Here is a 23,463-nt window from a genome sequence, read left to right on the forward strand (position 1 = left end):
CCAGACCTTGTCAAGTGTCGCCAGGAGGGGGTGGTGGGGTGGTGGGAAATCACCCCCAGTTGAGAACCACTGCTGTAGGCTAGATGACTGTCCTAAGCGTTGGGCCACAGACTACCACGTGAATCACCAGTGTCAGCTTAGTTGGAGCAGGCTTCGGGTATCCTCAAGCCACTTAGTGTATATAGATGACAAACCCAACACCTAAGACCACCAGAGCTTTTCACTGCAGGGACTTGGAAGCTCAACAGATTCAAAGGGTTAGGTTCTGCTTAGGTACTAATATGATTTTTCACAGTTCCTGTCATCTATGGGCATATGCTCAAACTGCACATTCATTCCTTTCCGTTGTGCAGTGACTGTCTCAAAATTTGAAACTCAAGGTTATTATGTTCCTATTGGTGTCTCCAAAACAGAAATAAATTTGCCCTTATAGGAAATAACGTGGGCTATAGAGGCCATATAAAATGAATGAAAGGGTTGGCAGCTCCAAGAAAAAACATATAATGGGGATAATAAATTTTGAAAACATAGTAATGATGCTTGCATTTCTCTTATGAAGCCCTCTCCTTGGTTGGCCAGAAGCATCTATCAGCCTCAAAGGAGAAATAGAGCTGTGATGTTGGGAATGCACAAGAAAAAAAACAGCTTTAACTACCAAAATAAGATTTTTGAGTCCCAAGAAACACAGTAGTCTCGAAAAAGCCAGACATTACTATGAGAGAAAGGTTTTATAAAATTGTAAAGCCCCATTACCATTTCAAATCCTAGACTTTGACAAAATTACAAGTGGCATTTAGTATATACCATATGGTAGAGAAAACAGAGACTATGACATAAGGAAAGTGCCTGCTGAGTGGGAAGGAGGGAAAGCCTTTCCGTGCTGGTCTGGTAAAGGGTGGGATGGAGACAGGGCTTGAGTAAATGCAGCAGGCAGTCATACCCAACCCGTTTTGGCTGAAGTCTCAGAATGGGGGAGGGGTGAGCAGGCAGGGTTTGTATTTACCTTTTCACTGCGTTGATTTCAAGTTTGTTCTCCAAAATGTGTCAAAAATCCACAGAAAATAATTACAGTATTTATATTTTTAACTACATACAGTTAAGGTGCTATATTTTATTAAAATAAATGATTACTGTATAAAAATGTCCTATTATTATTCATTCTTGAAAAACACAAAAATATAGAAAAATGTACATCTGCTTTCCTAAACTTCCTTTCTGGAACACTGAGCTCGTGGGGTAAAGTCGAATGCCACAGTCAGCAGCATGGAACTATCATTCACCTATAGATGACTGTCACAGTGAAAAGGTTAAAGCACCCAAATGGATGTGGTATTGGAGAACCTGAAGAAATAGGAATTGGTAGTCCACTCCTTTAAGAAAGGAGGAGAGGCCTTGCATTTGGCTCTGCTCCTCTGAACGTGACTCAGAAACAATAGTGTTCAATGGCAGAGTTGGCCTTGTTTGGTATCCTGAGATAACGACTGGTTCTCAGTGGCCTGCAGGTGACACATGGGAAAAACAATATATTCGTACATTCCCTCAAGAAGTAATACTGGAGATGGTGAGCAGTATGGTGAACCAGTGGAGCTAAGAGGTCATAGTGCATGAGGACTTTATAACCAGAGGTAAATGACTGGAACCCTGGATTTCAGGAGTGGTTGCCAGCCAGTGACATAAAAAGCCAGATGAAACCTGCTTTACCTTATTGAGGACTCGTTTTCCCAATACTACTATGAGATCCTGTGAATACCCAGTACAGGTGGTATCCCTGGGATACCATCTTAGAGAGAAGCAAGAGAACAGGGAGGAGTGAGAAGAGAAAGTAAGAATTTTCCTGAAAGAGACCAGCTACCCAAAGGGGCAGTTAAACTGGAAGAGATACCTTTAATTTGACACATTTAAGTTCCCATTGTCCTGTCTCTTTTTTCTTTTTACTACTCAGTGGGGTGAGGACTCAAGAGCAAAACAAAATCAGCTATAGATAACAAAGAAGAACCATTCTTTCTGTTCATCTGAGACTTAAATAGATATTTTGTGCTGCCAAGTTATTTTATGAACTCCCTCCCTTCCTTCCCTCCGTTCCTTCCATAAACACCTATAGAACAAGACATGTTAGGTACTGTTGGCACACACATCAATTAGGTGCCATTACTGAGCTTAGGGAGCTGGGGACCCAGCAGGCTAGTGAGCAGATGTTTTCACCAGGGTCAGAGGGCTCCATATAGATCCACAGTGGGTGCTATGGGAGAGGCATCTCCCCAAGGGTTTGAAAGTGTCCAGGAAGGTTTCTGGGAAAGGGAGCTTGAGAGCTGAGTCTTAAGGATAACTAGCAGTTTGCCAGGAGAAAGAGGAGGAGGAAAGAAGGGCTTTTCAGGTGTAGGGAAGAACCCATGCGTGTAGCTATGATGATCAGTTTTGTGTCAACTTGACTTCTCCATGGGGTGTTCAGGTTAAATTATCTAGAGTGTGTCTGTGAGGGTATTTCTGGATGAGATTAGCATTGAATCAGTGCACTTGGCAAAACAGATTGCCCTCCATGTGGGTGGGCATCGGCCTATCCAATAAGGGCCTGAATAGAACAAAAGGCAGAGGAAGGAGGCATTTGTCCCCCCACCCCCACCCCACCCCCGCCTTTTTCTTCCTGCCTGCTTATTCAGCTGAAACATTGGTCTTCTCATGCCCTTGGACTGGGATCCACGCTATTGACTCCCAGATTGTCAGGCCTTTAGACATGGACTGGAATTACACCACCACCTTCATGCATCTCCAGCTTGTAGATGGGAGACTGTGGGACTTCTCAGCCTCCATTATCATGGGAACCAATTCTTCACAATAAATCAAACTCTCTCATCCAATCTCTTTTTCCCCCACCCTCTCTGGAGAACCCTAATACAATGGCCAGTTCTGAGATCTGCAAACAGCTTATTTCACTGATTTTAAGATTCATTCCCCACAACCCCCAATTTTAACTTCTCTGAAATCAGGAGGCACCTAGTGACCCAGGGTATCTTACAATTTTGTTCTTGGGTGACAAAGGTGAGGCTTAAAGCACACTAAAGTGAATGAAAGTTATGTTTGGGCCCCCTCATTGGCATGGGCCCCTTCTAAGCCCTATTATTTAATTTGTATTTGTAATTTTGTGTTCACTCTCTTAGAATGGGTCCCTCAAATGGTATGAGCTTCAGGCCTCACCTACCTGCATCCATCTTTAATGCATTTTAGAAGATTGGTAATTCAGTAGGTCTATGACTTGTATTTATAGGGGAGGGAGAAAGGATGAGGGAAGGGGAACAGGAATGAGTGGTGAGAAATTGGAGCCTTCGGAACTAATTTCAGTGAATGACAGCTACATCCATTCATCTGATAGACGAAGCCAGAAACCAACTCCTGCCTCTCTCTCTTGCCCCATGTCCAACCCATCATTAGGTCCACTATACCTCTCCTATGACAGAGACTCCTAGTTCTCCTTCAAACTCTGGTTTCTCCTTCTGTAAGTAATAGAACTCTCTAGTTGTAGCCGGACACATGGCCACTCTGAACAAAGACTATGTTCCAGCCTCCATTCTGGTTAAATGTGAACAGGAGGCTGAGTTTTGGCCAATGGAATATGTGCTATACCCTTAGGGTTTCCTTAAATTGAAGTGGTGTCTTATTTTCCCTCTCTTTCCTCCCTCCTCCTAGCAGGAATATGGACATGATGGCTGGAGCTGCAGTAGGCATCCTGGACCACGACATGACTTTAGGAAATGGGGCTACACATGGTGGAGCAAAACAGAAGCCAGGGTCCCTTGCAGGGTGGAGCATTGTATCAGTCCTGCGTTGCCTACCTCTGGACTTTCACTTGAGAGAGAAAGAAACTATCTCAAGTAAGATACTGTTATTTTTTGTCACTCACAGTCAAAACAATTTCCAACAAATAATCCATTTTACTGCAAGTCCTCATCACTATCCTAATCAGTTGCCAATATTTCTTGCCTGGAATTTTATAAGAATCTATTAATTGATATCCCCATGTTTACTCATCCATCCCAGCTTCCTTCCAGGGAGTTTTCTACACAATAGCCAAACTGACTGATTCAAAATGCAAACAGAATGTCACTCCCTGTATTAGTCTCCCTGGGCTGCCATAATAGAATAACACAAACTGGGAGGCTAGAACAAAATAATTTTCTCACAGGTCTGGAGGCTAGAAGTCCAAATCAAGGTGCCAACAGGTTCCTTGGTTTGCAGACAGCCTTATCACTGTGTCCTCACATGGCCTTTTCTTCGTGTGCAGAGGCACAGAGAGTAATGTCTCTTCCTTTTCTTTCTTTCTTTCTTTCTTTTTTTAATAAGGACCCCAGTCCTATTGGATTAGGATCCCACCCTTTTGACTTCACTTAAAGGTCCCGTATCCAAATACAGACACATTGGGAGTTAGAGTCTCAACATGTAAATTTTGGGGTACACAATCAGTCCATAACACTCCCCTTCTTCAATCATACCCATAGCTTCTCACTGCTCTTAGGATAAAGTTGAGTAGTTAAAATGGCAAGACTCCTATATGGTCTGGGACTCACCTCTCTCCATTTTCATCTCATAGCATGCTCTTCCTCATTCTCCATGTTTTAGTAACACTGGCCCTTCCCTTTCTCAGGTATGCTATGATTTCTCCCACCTCGGAGCCTTTGCACGTGCTGTAGCTTCTGTCCTAAACGCTCTTTCTCCCCGCATGTCCCTTTGCATGGTAAACCTCTCCCCATCAGCTCTCAGATCATCTTCCATTCTTCAGGAAAGCCTTCCCTGGTCTTCCTTATATTTCTCCATTCCCCCATTGTATGCTCCATGTACCTCTTTTAATAGCACTTATCATAATTTTGTCTTTATATTTTGTCCAAGATTCTTTGGCTTTTCCATTAGATGATAAACTCCAGGAGAACAGAGGTATGTCATTTCTGGCTTATTAATGTATCCCTAATGCCTTCTACAGTGTTGGGAACATATCTGACACTCAAGAAACAGTTTCTGAATAAGTAAGAGGAGAGTGGGAGTCAGGTCATATAGAGGTGGGTATGCCAAATAAGGAAATTGGGACTTCATGTCAAGCATATATATCAAGGCAACCAAGGATTTTCAGTGGTGGAGTGAAATAAGATATGTGTTTAAAAGAATCTATGTTGGAAGTAAAGTGACAGGTTTCAATGGTTGTAGCAGATATCAAAGTGGGAAATAAGGGCTACAATTAAATTTGTGTTAGTTTCTGTTCTTTTTCTGAGTTCTTCAGTGTAAATCAGGTTGGGTCTCAGTTTTCCCCACCGCTGGTTTGGGATTTGGCTTTCATGGTCTGGTTAGTGAATTATCTTTGTTCATCTGTTTTCCATCTTCCAATATGTTGCTGCTATTATTTTATTTCCTGTTCTTGTCTTTATTGATTTATTTTTAAAATCACTTTACTATACTTTTAGTGGAGTTTTGGAACAGAGCAAAATTATAGGCATGTTTAATATACTACTTGGAACGCCTACATTTTTGTTTTCATTATGAAAATTCTTTGTTGTAAGAAAATTGCCTTTCATATTGGCCAAGATTTTTGTTGAGGGATGCTATCAAATGATCTCAAAACTGAGGATGAAAGAGTGGGAGTGTAAATTGGTACATTTCTGGAGAGCAGTGTTTCTCCAAAGGCTTAAAATGTACATACTTTTTGAATGGAAAGTTCCACCTCTAGGAATTTATCCCAAAGAAACGATTTAGTTTAAGAATGTTCATTGCAGTGTTATTTACAATAAAAAATTGTCCGACAATTGAGGGCTGATTAAATAAACGATATACTTTCACAAATCATATGTGCAGCCACTAAAAATTATGTTGGTTCATGCTTTTCACACAGCACACTACTCCAAAGAATACGCAAGACATGGTTATTTGCCAAGGGATATGTGAAGCCATAGAACAAAATTAGCTCATCTTCCTCCAGCACTGATTTTATTGGTGGTTTGGGAGTGTGTAGGGACCACTAGTTATCCATCCCGAGGTCCTCTGTCCCTCTCGCCCATTAGTAACAGGGATGTTGCTGCTCAGAATAAAAGACTACATTTCCCCATCTCGGTGGTAGCTAGGTGTCGCTTTAGGCCTAATCGCAAACCAATGAGATGTCAGTGGAAGTGTGAGAGACATCCAGGGAGGCAAACTTGATGGAGCTGACCGAGCAGGAATGAAGAGAAAGGGGTGAGCATTTCGCTTTCTTGTACTTAAAAGTTTCTGCTCGGTTTAAAAGAAAAAAGTATATATAAAGACACAAACATACACATGATACATGTTTTAAATTATTAACGTGAAAATTAACACCCCAAAATTCAAATATCAATTTAATTTGAGGGGTGTAGGGGGAGGAGAAAAAAGGAGATAGTAGAGACATTTGATTTATTTCTGTGAGCACATTCATACGCTAATTCTCTTCTATCGCTAAATTCAACTTGAAAAGGCCGACAAGGCTCGTATAAACTGCCTTGGGAGACTCCTTTTGGTGTTTCGGACAGTGCTTAATTGTAAGTTTCCTAGATAAAACAAGAGCAGGTATGGCGCTATTTCACTTTATAGAACCCAAGAGGCCACCCTTCCTTCTCCTCCCAAATTTGCCTCGGATCTGATACGCAGGATTTCAGGATTTAGGCTCTGCGACGTGGATTTCGGACTGTGAATCCTCCCTCTGGCATCAGAAAACCTTACCTGAGTCTTGGATGGAGTTGACCCCAATGTCTACTTAGAATTTACCGCGTGAGAGCGAGAACCGCTAGGACAGACGGACGGAGAAGACGCTCGCTAACTACCAATCCCCTGAGTCGAGGCGGTGCAAGCCCGGGCCCCGCCCCTCCATGAAGCCAATAGCTCGGGACGGGAGCAGGAGGGGCGGGGCGAGCCCTGCAGGCGACGTCGTGATTGGCACGCCGGCTCCTGCATCCCGGGAGGCTGCCCCGACGTCCAGTGTACAATAACACCAGGCGAGTGCAGATCTATGAAGTTTGGCCACTGCGGGGCACCGTAGTGACTTTCACCCCGGCTCAGGGGCTGGACTGGGATGGGCGGCTGGAGCCCAGCTGGGCTGCAGTGTCGGAGACCCTGATGGCTGCGGTGTTTCTAGTAACCCTCTATGAGTACTCGCCGCTGTTCTACATCGCGGTGGTCTTTACCTGCTTCATCGTGACCACCGGCCTGGTGTTGGGATGGTAAGTGCCTCAGGGCGAGGGGCAAGGGACTGAGGCGCGGACAGCCGGGGAGTGGGGTCGCACTGAGGAGCAGGGGGCGTCGGAGCTGCGGGCTGGAGCGCCTGGGAATGTCGGGGAGCCGGAGCCGAGGGCTTCAACTGGCTGCGCGAGGGAAACTAGGTAGACACCGCACCTGCATCAGTGCCGCGTATTACCGCCCTGTCGCAGTCCCTGTGGGCAGACGGAGGGGGTGTCGGATTGAAGTATTTTACCCAGCTTTGTTTCTGGGTAATAAAGCATCCAGTAAGGGCCTGGTCTTGGTGTTGGAATAGAGTGCTTGTCCAACAGGCTTCTCCTGACCCGGATTGAGGCCTACTGTGTGCTCAGAGTGCCCCGTCACCTGCGGGACGGTGCAGGGACATGGACAGTACACAAGGTTGATTGTTGTACTTCTGAACTCAGTACTTGGCTTCAGCTCTTTCAGCATAATTTGTAACTGAACTCCATTGTGTCATGTTTAGAGAAGCCTTATAAATACAACTAGTTAAAAACTATCCTACCTAGTCCATCCATTGAGGAGACATGAGCTAGATTTTGAAAGATAAATGGAGTAAAGTGTGTATAGTAGAGAATAGAAGGTATTTCAGAGAATACAATATGAGCAGAAGGGCAGAGGAGATATGTTAGTGAATAGAGTAAGCTGCGTAAAATGAGTTTAAAAATACTCTTTGATCACATATATGTGATTACTTTAAAGAAAGGACATAAGGCCTTGTCATTTTCTGAAAATATGAGCCAACTCTAGGAACTAAGTGTTAACATTTTTACACTACTCCCCACACAGTGAGCAGTAGAACATAGAATTGCTTGTTTGTAGGTGGGGGAAAGATAAAGACCAATTTTACACATTTCGTTATGCTTGACACATCAGATTTTATTGCTATTGTTCTTCAAGAAAGTTTGTAATTGGAATTAGGAAGCTGTTGCCCAAGTGAGAAAAGCAGTCTTAACACAGGTTAAGTAACTATAATATTAGTGTTATTCTCTTAAAGAAATGTAATTTTTCTCCGCTAAGGAAAATAGGTAACTAGTTGATAATTGCATTATATCCTTAAATTTTAATTTTCAATAGGCCAACTAATTAGATAGCTTAGATATCTATCTTTGGTAGTGGGAAGAGGAAAATGAGTGAAGGCTGTATTGATAATGATGCGAGCATCTCTGTGTGTGAAGGGTGGTCAGGAACCTCATGTTTATAGTGGGTAAGCGACAGACGTGGGTATCAAACAGACCTATGTTCAAATCCTGGCCCAGCCAGGTTTAAGACTTGGTTTGAAAACTTAATGATTGCCTAACCATTCCATTTAGGTATGGCTTTTACAAGAGTGGAAGCCTATGTAATTATAGAACTTTTGGAAGTCTGGGCTAAGCACTGTTGAGGCCAGAAGACCGTGTCAGTGCCAGCTCCTTCCATCCTGATTTGGGTCTGACCAGTCATCTTGAGCCTTAACCCACCTATTCGCTCCATCTGGGTTAGCTTTGCCCATGTAGATAAACTTTTTCCTAGTGTCTGTTTGCTAACCTAAGCCAAGGTCGCAGATTCATTGAGTAGAAACAGTGAAAGTCATCTAGATCTCATGAAAGCAACTTTCTAATTGTAACCCAGGCAGAAAGTAATTCCATTAATCCACTATGCTCTTCACTCTTGTAATTATTTTTTTAACCTCCCAATATATAATCCCTATTGGTCATCTGTCTTTGCTCTCATGGTTCTTACCTCAGTACTGTTCCAAGTTTCTCTCCCATTGCTCTTGCCACTGTTTTCCTTGTCTAGCTGTATTGTGTGGGAGTGGAGAAAGAACAGGAACATCTGATTATTGGGGTCTCAATAGCAATAGCAAAGAATCATGCCACTGGCAGTATGGTATTTCTGTTTAATTGCGTGGTGGTTTCTGCTTTGTGAATCTGGGGCAGAGGCTCCAAACCACATTTCTATGCTAGCTGGCTGCCCATGAGGCTTTGCCAATAGGGGAGGGATAGTGGAAAGCTAGAGGAGGACAAAAGAACTTGCTGCTTCCTGTTTGATTCTTTTTATCTGTCTCACTACAGCAAGAGTGCCTCACTCCGGCATTAATAGTTGGTCCGAGTTTATAGTTTTCCACTCTCTTAGAACCAGCTTCATTGCACCACTTCAAAGACATTAATATCCTTTCCTCATATCTTAGTCCCAGCTTTGTGGGGGGGTCCTTCCTTCAAATTTCTAAGTTGTAGTGACTCTCTTTCCTTGTCCCTAGGAGTGATAGTTGCTTCCTAGTGTTACTACTTTTTTGATACTCAGTGTCCCCCTTTTGCCTTCTCAGTTCTTTAACATCTGATTAACATTTTTTATATTAAATTATCTCTATTAAAATAACTGGTGTGGTTTTGGTCTCCTGACTGGAATGACAAGAATAAGGAGAAAGAAATTGTTACTAAGAATGAAATCCTGGGGGGGGGGGGGGAGCGGACTCTCAAAGATAGAATTTGGGGATTGGTTTGGTCGTTTCTTCAGTTCCTTGCAAATGGGAAATACGATGCTAATAATCCATGGCATGCATTGGCATCACAGGTAATCAAATCACTACCTTTGGTTGATTGTGATAAAATGATTTCTGAAGAAAGTGCCTTAAGGGACCAAGTGGCTAAAGCACTTGACCATTATGCAGTAATGATGACTATAGGAAGTAAGGGATGGTGGCATGGCTGCTTCTGAGATCACTGGAGCACTTACAGAAAGAAAATGACAAACTCAAGTCTTTTAACTCTCAGATCAAGTCTTAGAGAATCAGAGAGTTTCTACGGTTTTGAAGCACTTTATTTCATGTAGCCACAGAGCTGAAAATTGATCAGAGCTTTAATTGTGCTGGTACTAGAATTACACAGCCTAGATGTCTCATTTAGTACATTGATTGGAAAGAAGTGGAGCCCTGAGACTCCACTTGGGAACATCTAAATAGACTTGGACAAAATTGAGAATCTTGAAACCCCAGTCACTCTGAGCCTCCCTTTTTGGTGGGAGCAGCCTGCTTTCCATGTCTGAAAACACTAGCCTTCCCTTGCTTAAAGATTTTGTAATAACCTCACCCAGGGCAGTTGCTTTGCAAGGGTGTCTATACTTAAGATGTACCACTATTAAGTTTTGCCACGAGACCCTGATCTCTTCATGCTCCATAGGACAGTGACAAAAATCTGACCTGGTTGGAAATAGCCTCTAAAAGAATTGCAAAATTTTGCAAATTGTATTGTTACAAATTTAGGGAATATGTGTTAAGAATGGATTGTAAGTAGGGTAGGGCAAGGAGGATGGAATATAGTACTAGATCGGATCAAATTTATTGATCTGGGTCTATTCTCAAGAAATTCGGAATCTAAAGTGTTAAACGCATACTTGGTTGAATGAAACTTGGACTCAGAGGTGGCCTACATTTAATAAGATTGAGATGCTTGAACTTTCCTCACATAATGTGGAAGGAATCTAAAGGCTTAGGAAGATAGGAATATTGGACTGGATTTATTATGTGCAACTTGCACACCCATCCCCCTAGCATCTTTCAAGAGGGCACAGAAGACACTCTTTTCATGAAGGCACTGAGAAATATTACTGAGAGGAGATTGATATCCTTGAAAATCTCTGGTGCCTGTCTTCTATAGGCTGTTTATGATGGTGGGAGATGCTACCATTAGGGTAGGGTTCCCGACTTGAAGTCCAGTGGCAACACATAATTACAGGAGTCAATGTGGGTATTTGTTCCATAATGGGCAGTGGAGGACAAAGCAGAGAATGTTTGGGCCTGCAGGGATCTTTGGTGATGGCTAGTGGATTACAATGTCCCTAGTAATAAAATGGATGGGTGGCCTACTGAATGCGACGTGAACTGCATATAAGGAAAAATTCTAGGTCTAGAGCCAGAAACATGACAAGTCACAACAGTGGAGAGTTACGACCTTTCACCCAGTTTCCAGATCTAAACCAATCCATAGACAGGGAACCTCTGATTGAAGGGGAGGTCAGGTCCCCTGGGGAAGGACCCTATAATCTGCAGTATTGCCACAAGGATAGACTGTAAATCATCCTCCAAATCTTTCTCAAAAGCTATTTTCTCAGTTGCAAACATGCTCTTCTACTGTGCTTTGTGATACTGAGGGTGGGACTTTGCAAACCACATATGTCTTGTGCGAGTTCACACTATATCAGGCCAGTAGGAGTTGCTAGATTGAGACTGGAAGGCTGGAGGAAGAAGAAGGAACTTCCTCTTAACAGTTTGCTTCCTTTTCCTGGTCTACGTTTCTGCAACATTGACCTTCACCCTGGCAGTTGGCCCAAGTTGCAGCAGTTTTAGTTTATAATTTTTCCTCATATCTAGAACCAGCCTTATGATACTCCTTCAGAGGTACTAGCACCAGCTGAGCAGCACTCCTACCTAAAAGATCTGGGTCCTAGCCCTGGGGGATCCCTTCTCCAAGTTTCTAACTTGTAACAATCCCCACTCTTCCCTTTGTTTCCCCAGTCCTAGGAGTGATAACTACTTGCTAGAATACTTTAGTGTCCCTTTCTTGCTTTTTTCAGTCCTCCAGTAGTTGGTTAACAGTTCTTTATTTTAAACTCTTGATGTTTAAATAACTGATAGGGTGTTTGTCTCCTGCCAACCCTGCCTGATACACTGACCTTGACTATTTCTTGTCTCCCTTGTCGAATGCAGTAGGTTGTTTGTATGTGACAAGGTTGGTGATGAGATACCGATACCTTCTTAGAAAAAGAATATGCCTTTAGTTTGTATTTGCTTAGGGTACAAAATATATGATGCATTGGCAAGAATTATCTTGGAATATTTTTAAAGAAAACACAAAACTGTTTGAAATGGCATTTCAAAGCCTTAAGATGACTTCTAACCCTTCTTTTTATAATTAAAGGCACAGAATTTTAGAGATTGGGTCATTTTCTCAACAGTCATATCTTTAGCACAGCAGTTCCCTCAGAGGCAACCCTCCTCCTCTACCATGGTATTTAAATGCTAATCCAGTCTCAATATCCAACTAGCCAAGTGAGACCATTTTCAGGAGATTGCACAGGAGAGGAGGCTCCACAAACTGCCTGTATGTTTTCTGATCAGTTTTAGAACTCAAGGCTGAAGGGGAGATACAAATTGTTTACTGCTGAGCTTGAAACGTTAGCCTCAAAGTAACCTTTATTCATGAAGGACTCCATAATACTCCAGGGACAAGGAAAGGAGGTCAGTTCTACTGCTTTAGCTACTGACAAAATGCTTAAGAAGTGTGTGCAAGGTAACATATTGTATAGGCAATATGAAAAAATGTGGGCAGAATTGGAAGTCCACAGGTTATTGCTGTGCTGGAAATTTCAGCATTATGAACAAATGCGAAAACAGTTTATAAATGGGAAAAAAACAAAATTATAGAAAAATCCAGGAGGATTAAGTATAAAATTATAACAATAAAGAAAAGAGAATGGGAAATTCTCTTTATGGAAAAAAAGGAGGACTAAGTTTATGTAAAAGAGAAAGTAATGAAATTTAAGAAATATTTATTTAGTTGGTATTCCATTACTAACAGTTTCCAAAATGACTGAGTGGAAAAAGATAAAGATGGAATTTGATTGAAAAGAAAATTGGTTAACTTTCTATTTTACCATTCCTTCTAATGTCATATCCGCCATGATCTGATACACAGGGCATCAATATCTTTATTCAAGTTTTTGATTAAAATGGAAAAGGCTAGGAGAGATCCAAGATGGTAGAGTAGATAAACTCTGTACTTGCCTCCTCCCATGAACACACTAAAAATGCAGCTAAATTATAGAACAAGCAACCTGGAGAACTATCTGAAGTCTAACTGAACAGAAGTTTTATACTAAGCATATAAAAAAGAAGCCATATGAAGACAGGTAGGAGGGGTGGAGATGCAGAACATGCCGGTGTCAAACCTCCACGTGGCAGTTGAGAATTGGGAGGGTTATCTCAGCCTCGGAGGTATCCGCCAGAGGAGCAAGGGACCCCGCCCCCACACTAGGCTCCCCAGCCCAGAGTACTGGCTCAGGGAAGGGAGCCCCCACAGCCAACATCTACCTGTGAAAAACAGTGGCACAGAAAACTGTGGGAAACCCAGACATCCCCTTAAGGAGCACACACACAGACTCATTCACCCACCGACACTCACGCTAGGCTCTGGTGGAAGGACAGTGACTCGGGGCATTGGAGACATATGGGGAGAGACTGAGTTGTGTGGCTTTGGAGCAATGACTGGAGGAACAGTTGCCATTTTCCCTGTGTGGGGTTCTCCCATTCGGTCAGCAGGCAGGCAGTGTTGAGCCCTCCTTCCACACTCATGGCCAAATCTGAACCTAAATTGGTCTGGTAAGCTCCACTCTACCTTGGTAACTCCCTGGGATCCCACCCTACCCAACTCATCCAACACTGGAGGCACTTTCTTGGTGAGCAGCCATACCTGCCCTCATTGCACTCTTTCTCGGACAACTATTGGGGGTCTCTGGGCCCCAGGTCGGAAGTGAGTCGCTTCGGTGTTCTCTGAGACTTTTGCTGAGGAACTCTAGGCTCAGCACTGGCACCAAACCAGAAACTACATTAACCTGGTGAACACAGCTTGTTCCACCTTGGTGATTCCCTGTGACTCTGCCTCACCCAGCTTGTGTACTGCATGAGGCTTTATCAGCGGCTGAACCTTATAGGAGCCAGCAGGTGGCAGTAGGCCTCGGGGTGTCCTGGCTTTTTGCAGAGCTACTATAGGCACTGTTATGGTGGCAGCCATGCTCGGTTTGCAGTGTGGTCTCTCCAACACACTTCCAGGTTCAGCAGAGGCAGTGACCAACAATGGATCACTTTGTAGCTCCTACCAGGTTGTCCCTGGCTGGTCTCAGGCAGTGGGTGGCCTGGGTCTGCACCGAAGACCCTGCCAAGAAGCCCCAGAATCAACATACATGGAGGTCGTCTTCAAACCACAGCAGAGCACCACCCAATTAGCCACACAAGTGGCACACACAAAGGGCAGCCTCAACAGACACCAGAGCCTGATGGGGCGAATCCTGCTCAGTGAGGTAAGCCCCCGGGCAGCAGCCCGTAACCTACTGATGCGGCCAAAGCCTAGAGCCAGTCAGCCTGAGGGCCACCCACTGACGTGCCAATAGCTATTAAGTCTCAACTATAATAGGAGGACACACACAACCCACATAAGGGACACTCCTGGAGCACCTGGCCCAGGTAACCAGGGAGACTGTGCCACTGGGCCCCACAGGACACGTACTACATAAGGTCACCCGACCAAGAATGGGAGGTGTACCAGATCTACCTAATACATAGAAACAAACACAGAGAGGCAGCCAAATGAGGAAACAAAGAAATATATCCCAAATGAAAGAACAGGAGAAAACTCCAGAAAAAGAACTAAACAGAATGGAGGCAAACAATCTACCAGGTACAGAGTTCAAAACAATGGTTATAAGGATGCTCAATGACTTTAGTGAGAACTTCAACAAAGACATAGCAAGTGTAAAAAAGGACATAGAAACCATTAAAAAGAAACAGTCAGAAATGAAGAATACAATAACTGAAATGAAGAATGCTCTAGAGGGAATCACCAGCAGACTAGATGGACCAGAGGATCGAATCAGCAATTTGGAAGACAAGGTAACATAAAACACCCAATCAGAACAGCAAAAAGAAAAAAGAATTTAAAAAAAAAAAAAATGAGGATAGTTTAAGAAACCTCTGGGAAGATGTCAAGTGTAACAACATTCACATCATAGGGTTACCAGAAGGAGAAGAGAGAAAGCAAGGGATTGAGAACCTATTGAAGAAATAATCACTGAAAACTTTCCTAACCTGGTGAAGGAAGTAGACATACAAACCCAGGAAGTGCAGAGAGTCCCAAACAAGATGAACCCAAACAGGTCACACCAAGACACATTATAATTAAAATGGCAAAGGTTAAAGTCAAAGAGAGAATCCTAAAAGCAACAAGGCAAAGGCAACTAGTAACTTATAAGGGACCCCCTGTAAGATTTCTCAACAGAAACTTTGCAGGCCAGAAGAGATTGGCATGAAATATACAAAGTGATGAAAAGTAAGAACCTACAACCAAGGTTACTTCACTCAACAAGGCTATCATTTAAAATTGAAGGACAAATAAAGAGCTTCTCAGACAAGAAAAAACAAAAGCAGTTCATCACCACCAAAACAGTATTACAAGGAATGTTAGAGGGACTTCCAAGAAACCTACTTCAGATTAGAAGACACACACAGACTGAAAGTAAAGGATGGAAAAAGTTTTTCGTTATTTTTTAAGGAGGGTGCAGCTCCCCTGTTGGGATCGAACTGGTAACCTTGGTGTTATTAGCACCAAGCTCTAACCAACTGAGCTAACCGGCCACCCTGGAAAAAGTTATTTGATGAACATGGAAACAAACAAACAAACAAACAAACAAAAAAAGCTGGGGTAGCAATACTTATACCAGACAAAGTAGACTTTAAGATAAAGGCTATAACAAGAGACACAGAAGGACCCTGTAATCCCAATCCTGGGTATTTATCCGAAGAAACCCAAAACACTACTTTGAGTGGATATGTGTATCTGTATGTTCATTGCAGCATTGTTTACAATGGCCAAGAGGTGGAGGCAACCTGGGTGTTTGTCAATGGATGAGTGGATAAAGAGGAGGTGGTACATCTATACAGTGGAATATTGCTCAGCCCTGGCAGGGAATGGGTTCTTGCCATCTGTGTCAATATGGATGGATCTGAAGGGTATTATGCTGAGTGGAGTATGTCAGACAGAGAAAGACAGATGCAATGTGGTTTTGCTTATATGTGCAATCTGAAGAACAAAATAAACAGGATAGAAGCAAACTCATAGATGCAGAGAACATTTTGATGGTTTCTGGGTGGGAGGGGGGCTTGGGGGTTGGGGACTAAGAAGTACAAATTGGTTGTTGCAGAGTAGTCACGGGGATGAGAGGTATAGCATAAGGAATACAGTCAATAATGTGTAATGACTGTGGTGTTGGATGGGTGCTAGATTTATCAGGGTGATAGATGAGAGAGGCAAGTTGGGGGGCATGGTGGAAAAAGTGAAGGGATTAAGAAGTACAAATTGGTAGTTACAAAATTAGTCATGGGGATGTAAAGTAAAGTAAAGGGAATATATGAGTAGTAAATAATATGGTAATTATGGATAGTGCTGAGTGGGTAGTAGACTAGTCAGGGGGATCACTTCTTAAATTATATAAACGTCTAAACACTATGCTGTATACCTGAAATTAATATAAAATAATATTGAATGTCAGCTGTAATTGAAAGATTGAAAAAGGTGAAGGGGAATAAGAGGTTCATATTTCCAGGTATAAAACAAATAAGTCATGGGGATATAATATGCAGCAAAGGGGATATAGTTGCTAATATTGTGATAGCATAGTACGGTGTCAGATGGTTGCTGGACTTACGGCGATCACTTCTTTAGGTATATAAATGTTGAATAACTATGGTGTACCCCTGAAACTAATATAATATTGTATGTTAGCTATATTTTTTATAAAAATGTTATTTAAAATGTGGAAAAGGCCAGATGTAAGGATGGTGGCCAGAAATATGTCACTGGGTCTACTTACCAGTATTTTACAGAATCATTTCCTAGCACCTATTATGGATTGCTATTTAACCAGTCTCCAAATTTTAACCTCATTCCAAAGCATTTCTGCACATTTGCTTTTGAGTAATACATTAAAGATAGAAATATTGGCCTGCATCAGTCTGTGAAAGTTGTGGATTTTTGTGCAAAATGAGCAAGTTCATGCTGGAATGTGAAAAGGTTTAGGATTATACTAAGGTGAAAGCTCAACATGAGTCATCAATGTGTCAGCTGCCCAAAAAACAACTTGCGTGATCTTAGAGTCCATTAAGTATAATGTTTAGGACAAGAGGTGTGATCAGACTACGATGTCACTCTATTACACAGTGAATTCTGCCCTCTGCCCCTCTTTTTCCCTCCAAGACATGAAGATGTCAGGGGGACAGGGCTGGCAAGGTCAAATGTGGACCTTGACAAGGGCTGGCTGCCTTGGCCATGCTTGGCTCACTCCTTTGAGAGGATGGGAATACGGAATGTCTGAGATTATAATTCAGAATGGAGCAGTGTTAGAACATAATTCAGATAAGGCCGTAATAAAAAGCCAAGGAGCAAAAGCATTAACCTTAAAAGAAGAGGTTAATAACTTTGTGTTAAAATTAAGAGCTTTGTTCATCAAAAGATACCATTATGAACTTGAAAAGGCAAGATGTAGAAGGGCTCAAGATAAATCCAACAAAGGGCTCATATTCAGAGCATATAAAGAATTTCTATGAATAAGAAAAAGACCTGTAGTAAAACAAGGAAAGGCCTTGACAAGGGCATTCACAAAAGAAGATATTCAGTAGCGATAGACAAAAGAAAAAGTGCTCAACCTTGTTAGTCAGCAGGGAAATAGAAATTAAAACCATAATGCAGTGCCACCACACCTAACAGGATGACCAGTAATGTTTTGGCAAGGATACGGAACAAGGGGAGAATTCATTCATTGCTGATGGGCGTGTAAACTGATACTGCCATCTAGAACAGTTGTTCGCATTATCCACTCAAGTTGAAGAAGCACAGACTTAGGGCTGAGATATTCCATTCCCAGTGTATACCTAACAAATCCACGTCTGTGCACTGAGAGCCTTGTATGAAAATGTTCACGTATGCAGTATTCATAGTGGCCAAAATGTGAGGACAACTTAAATGTCCATGAAGAGTAGAATGAGTAAGCAAATTATGGCATGTTTATGCAATAGAATACAGGTACAAAAAATGCACTGAATACAGCTACATGGACGAATCTTTAAGCATATTGTAAAGTAGGAAGTAAAAGTATCTACAGCATACTTCCATTTACATAAAAATTCAAAAACAGCATACTAAATTATGGTAATTGAAGTCAAGGTAGTGGAGAGGAAAGGGGTATTGCATGGGAGGTGACACAGGAGAGTTTCTGAGGACATTTTCTGGTTCTTAACCTGAATAACAATTACTTTGTAATCACTATGCTTTGTGTACTTTTCTATATGTATGTTATCCTTCATAGTAAAAAGGTTGTATGTTTTTTAAAAAAGGTTATCTTCACAGATAAAAAGCTCAAAGATCGAGCATGATTCATAGTGCCAATTTGAAAACTTGTATATATGTCAAATCAAGGACCTTAGGATATTAGGAAACGTAGACCCATCATTAAGGATGAAGCAGAGAAATAAAAAGATTGATCTGGAGAGGTGTATTTCTTTCAATAATAAGTGTGTTTTGTCAACTCTTGTGATGCTGAGCCAAGCAGCCTTGGATATCTGTGCTTAAAGTGAAGCAACATTTTCCATCTGAAATTACTTGTTTCATTCTGAGATGTAGACAAAGCCAGAGACCAGATACGGTATAACGTCCTGCAACATTGATTTTTATATATAGATTTGGAGAAATATTTTTTATATTAAAACCATGATATCCCATGGAGAATATAAAGCACACTATAAAGGAATTTTCAGGCTCACCGTGTGCTGCTTCCAGTTATTTCCCCAAAGCCCTGCCTTTTGCAGTTTCTGGCTCTTTACATCTCTAAAGATTCTTTAATTGAAATTTCTAGGTACAGCATGGTAAAGTACCTGAAATACAGTGCTTGAACTTACAGTAGAAGCGAACACTATGAGATCGGAATGCTAGCTTTTACTGCTGGTAGGTGGGTGTAAGGAGCCAGGCAGTGGAGGTAAAGAAAAAATAAAGGGTGGGGAGAAGTGTGTGTGGGGGAGTGATGAGGAAAGGGCCAGGGAATGTAATGAGTATGTATAGAGTGGTTTTCTTCTTGTGCTTTTTTCACTCCAAGGGATGAAGGAAAGAAGGGGCAGGTGTTATCTTACGGTTGTCATAGGAAGGTGCTGTCTGGTGTCCTACCACTGCACCTACCTGACTGAACCTCTAAAAGGCCCTGGGGCAGGGCTGAGCAGTGGAGACAGAACCTGTGGGGCAATTGATTCTGAGGCTGGAAGAGGGGAAGTTACTGGATTTGTTTTTACTCTAGTCCTTCTGCGAACCCCTGTCTACTTCATCATCATCACTATCATTGCTGGTCCTTACATGGTGCCACGCTCTCTTACCAACATTTGCCGGTGGGGGAACAGTTACACAGGTTGATTGATTGCTTAAGGACACGTAGCTATTACATGGCTTGTTCCTGCTTTTAGGGGTAAAGCAGTTTTTCAAGTATGATGTTAGCTGTACATTTTTTTTTCTGTCCTTTATTAGGTTGAGTAAGTTCCTTTACATTCCTAGTGTTCTGATGGTTTTTATCAGGAATAGACATTGGATTGTAGCTAGTGCTTTTACTGCATGTATTGAGATGATCATATTTTTTTTTCCAAATCTGTTAATATGGTGAATTATATTAAAATTTTAATGTTATGTTAAACCAACCTTGCTTAGATCTGAGTTCGACCTCACTAGATCATGATGTGTGAATCTCTATATATTATTGGATTTAATTTCCTAAACTTTGTTAAGAATTTTTGCATCTGTGTTCCTGAGTGATATTTGTCTGTAGTTTTCTTGTATTGTCTGCCCCTCCTCTGCAGTCTTCTGTTATACATTAGACTGCCTGGAGTTGTCCCTTAGCTCACTGGTGTTTTATTTTGTTTTGTTCAGCCTTTTTTTCCTCTCTGTGTTTCATATTGGATATTTTCTGTTGCTAGGTCTTCAAATTTACTAATCTTTTGTTCTGTAATGTCTGATTTGCTGTTAATCCTATTCATTGTATTTTTCATCTCAAATATTGTATTTTTTATCTACAGAAATGGATTTGAGTCTTTTTTAATATCTTCCATGTCTCTGTATAATATGCTCAATCTTTACTTACCTTCTCGAAAAAGTATAGTTATAACAATTGTTTTGATGTCCTTATCTACTAATTCTAGTACCTATATCATTTCTGGGGTCTATTTCCATTGATTAGTTTCTCTCCTCTTTGTGGGTCATATTTCCCTGATTCTTTGCATGCCTGTTATTATTATTTTTTTTATTGAACCCTAAACATTGTGAATTTTACCTTATCTAGTGCTGGATGTTTTTATATTCATGTAAATATTCTTGAGCTTTGTTTTGGAATGCAGTTAACTTCTTGGAAACAGTTAACACTTGATCTGCTAGAGGCTTCCTTTTCAGCTTTTTTAGGCAGGACAAGAACAGCCTTATCCAACTGTTCTATAAAATTAAATTAATCTAGAGGGAAATTTTATTCCATTTGTTAATTTTATTGGCTTTCTCTTGGCATAAATTTATTCATGTGTTTTGAAATTTTAGTTTGCAACCTAAATTTTAGTGGAAGCTCCCCCGACCCCCACTTTGTCCTCCTCCTTTCTGTTTAACCATTTTACAATTGCCTCTGCCCAGATTTGTAGAACACCGCCCCCCACCCCCGCCGCCATAAAGGACCATGTCTTACAATGACAGTTCTGTCCCATAGTGATATTGGCCTAACCCAACTCCTAGATTCCAGTTGTGAACCCAGCTCTGGCCCTTGTCTTGAGTAGACAACCTGTAAGTCCCTCTTACTGTGTGAAGGCTTAGTTGCCACTGCCTGCTGCCAGACTCAGAACCCATCAAACCATGGCATCAACCTTACTCACTACTTTGTATTTTTTCCTTTTTGAGATCCATAAAGATTTGTTTTTGAACTCAGCTATGGCTCTTTTTTCCAACATTTTATTATTAAAATTTTCAAACTTACAGAAAACTTGAAAGAATTACACAGAAGACACACGTATGCTCATCATTTAGTTTCTAAATGAACATTTTGCTATAATGTCTTTATTACATATCTGTCCCGATCCATCCATCCCTCTCTCCACCCATCAGTCCATCTTATTTCTTGAGCACTTCAAAGTAACTGGTATTCTTCACCCACAAGTACTAAAGCATTGCATATTATTAGCTAGAGTACAGTATTTGTTTTTGTTTATAATTCTTTTTTCTTTTGAAGTAATATTTACATGCAATGCAATGTACAGCGTTATCAAACACATCATCTATACAACTCAAACCTCTATCAAGATATAGACTATTACCAGAGAAAGTTTCCTATGCCCTTTCCTGGTCAGTCCGTACTCCTACACCCCCAGAAGCAACCTCGTTCTGTTTTTTTATTTGTACCATAGATTACTTTTCCCTGCTCTAGAATTTCATGTTACGGAATCATATAGCATGTACTCTTTCATGTAAGGCTTGTTTTGCACAGCATGTTATTTTTGAGATTTATCTGTGTGGTCGTAGAAATAATTTATTCCTTTTCCTACTTCTATTTATTTAATTATTCCTACTTCTATTTCTTTGTTTTAACACACCATAGTTTGTGTACTCATTTCAGCAGGGTCTTTTTTGATTTCTCTTTTTATTTTTTATCTATGACTACTAAGTGTTTGAAGAGAAGAGAGTGCATCAAAGTATGAACCTAACTGCCAGCTTAACCTAAGTCCACTGGTTTAGCTAATGTGTATTCATTTTAAATTATTTTATTTAAATTGAGTAAATTTAGGTGCTTTCTAATTTTATAAAGAATTGAACTTCATCCCTTTCATTTTCCTTCTAAGTCTGTTCAGTATGCATGATCACATTTTTACATGAAATTTAAAAGGAGAAAATATGTTATCTGAATGAAGGGCTCTCTGCAGTGTTTACCAGTTGTCCTTCGTTCCTGATACCCTGCTCCCTTGTCTTCTATGAACATTCTTGTCTAGTCTAGTGATTTGGTGTTTAAAAGTGTTATAAATAATATCAAATAGTCTGTATATTGAATATGTATTTGTTTTCCATATCATTAAAAAATTTAATAATTCTACTAATATCATGTTTTTGCTGCTACATTAGGTACAATTTATAATCACTGTACTCCTTTGTTAACAATACTATTAACAATAGAGCTCTTTGTTTTCAAGAGTATATGGATTCAGCCAGCTGAACAATATATTGCAATTCTATGAAACCTCTAATCTCTCTTAATTCTAGATTAATTCTACAATAGAATGTAAACTGAGTAACTTTATCTCTTTTTCTGATACTTATGTCAAAAGGAATATGGAATGAACATAAAGTTTCATTTGTTAAAATTATGTATTATTTTTACCTTTCAGGTTTGGTTGGGATGTTCCAGTAATTCTGAGAAATTCAGAAGAGACCCAGTTCCATACAAGAGTTTTCAAAAAGCAAATGAGACAAGTCAAGAATCCTTTTGGCTTAGAGATCGCTAATCCATCTTCAGCTTCAATTACAAGTTGGTAGCCATTTTCCAAAGATTTTTCCCTCTTTCCATGCCCCTTTTTTAGCCCTTTAATTTTGTTTCTTTATTGCTTTCTCTTCATTAGACTTGACAAACATGTATTGAGCACCTGTTTTGTTCCAGGAGCTGTATTACATACTACAGACACAAAGACTAATAATTCACAAACCTTGCTCTAAAGGAATTTATCAACTAGTAAACTGAGGCATTTGTCTGAGAAAAATAAAGTATCACATGTGTTCATAAGAGAAGTCTGTTAGGACACTGTACCATTTCACTGGTTTTCAGTGCAGTGACCAATGTAAGAATGGTGTTGTATAAGCACAGTTAACGTCAAGTTGCTAACCTTCTGAAGAACAGCTGTTTTTTAATCTGAAATTATAGTATTTTGGTATAAATTATTTTGGTATAAAATGTTATTTTGGTAGATGGTAATCGTAGATGGTAGTTGTTTGTTTATAACCTTAACTTGGGGGAAAATATTTCCTGCAAGACTATCTAGGAACCAGTGGAATGAAAGAGAAGGGAGGGTGCTGGGGACAGATAAGAGAGAAGAGTGAGAGAGACTCAGATTCTTTGTTTGGATCCTCCATCGACAGGTCCTTTTAATGAGATGAAGAATAAGAGAGGAACAATAGGTTTTGGAAGAAAGGTAATGAATTCAGTTTTGAACTTCTGGACTATGAAATGCCTTTGTGACAGTTAAGTAGACATGTAGAGTAGGCAGTTCTAGATACAGTTTTGTAGCTCTACAGAGATTTCTGGGCTGAGACCCTATCATCTTTTACACTTGCTCACATTTCCAGTATCTAGAAAACAAACAACCCCAAACTTTCTCACCTTTTCATCTTATTCTAGCTGTTATCCCATTTTTCTTCTCCCCTTCAAGCC

The 23,463-nt window shown here is 40.9% G+C and overlaps 1 protein-coding gene across 1 annotated transcript in view; it reads left to right on the forward strand.

Moving 5' to 3' along the window:
* Nucleotides 1-6,970: 6,970 nt before the first annotated feature.
* Nucleotides 6,971-23,463, forward strand: part of CGRRF1 (cell growth regulator with ring finger domain 1) — a 32,079-nt gene continuing 15,586 nt past the window's right edge. Inside the window, exons 1-2 of the mRNA XM_019725734.3 lie at nucleotides 6,971-7,205; nucleotides 22,427-22,566. Of these exons, the coding sequence (XP_019581293.2) occupies nucleotides 7,102-7,205; nucleotides 22,427-22,566 (244 nt within the window). The 5' untranslated portion in view covers nucleotides 6,971-7,101. The remainder of the gene's footprint in view (nucleotides 7,206-22,426; nucleotides 22,567-23,463) is intronic.

The sequence above is a fragment of the Rhinolophus sinicus genome, chromosome 3, assembly GCF_057876585.1.
Source record: "Rhinolophus sinicus isolate RSI-liver-muscle chromosome 3, RSI-T2T, whole genome shotgun sequence".
NCBI classification, from domain to species: Eukaryota; Metazoa; Chordata; class Mammalia; order Chiroptera; family Rhinolophidae; genus Rhinolophus; species Rhinolophus sinicus.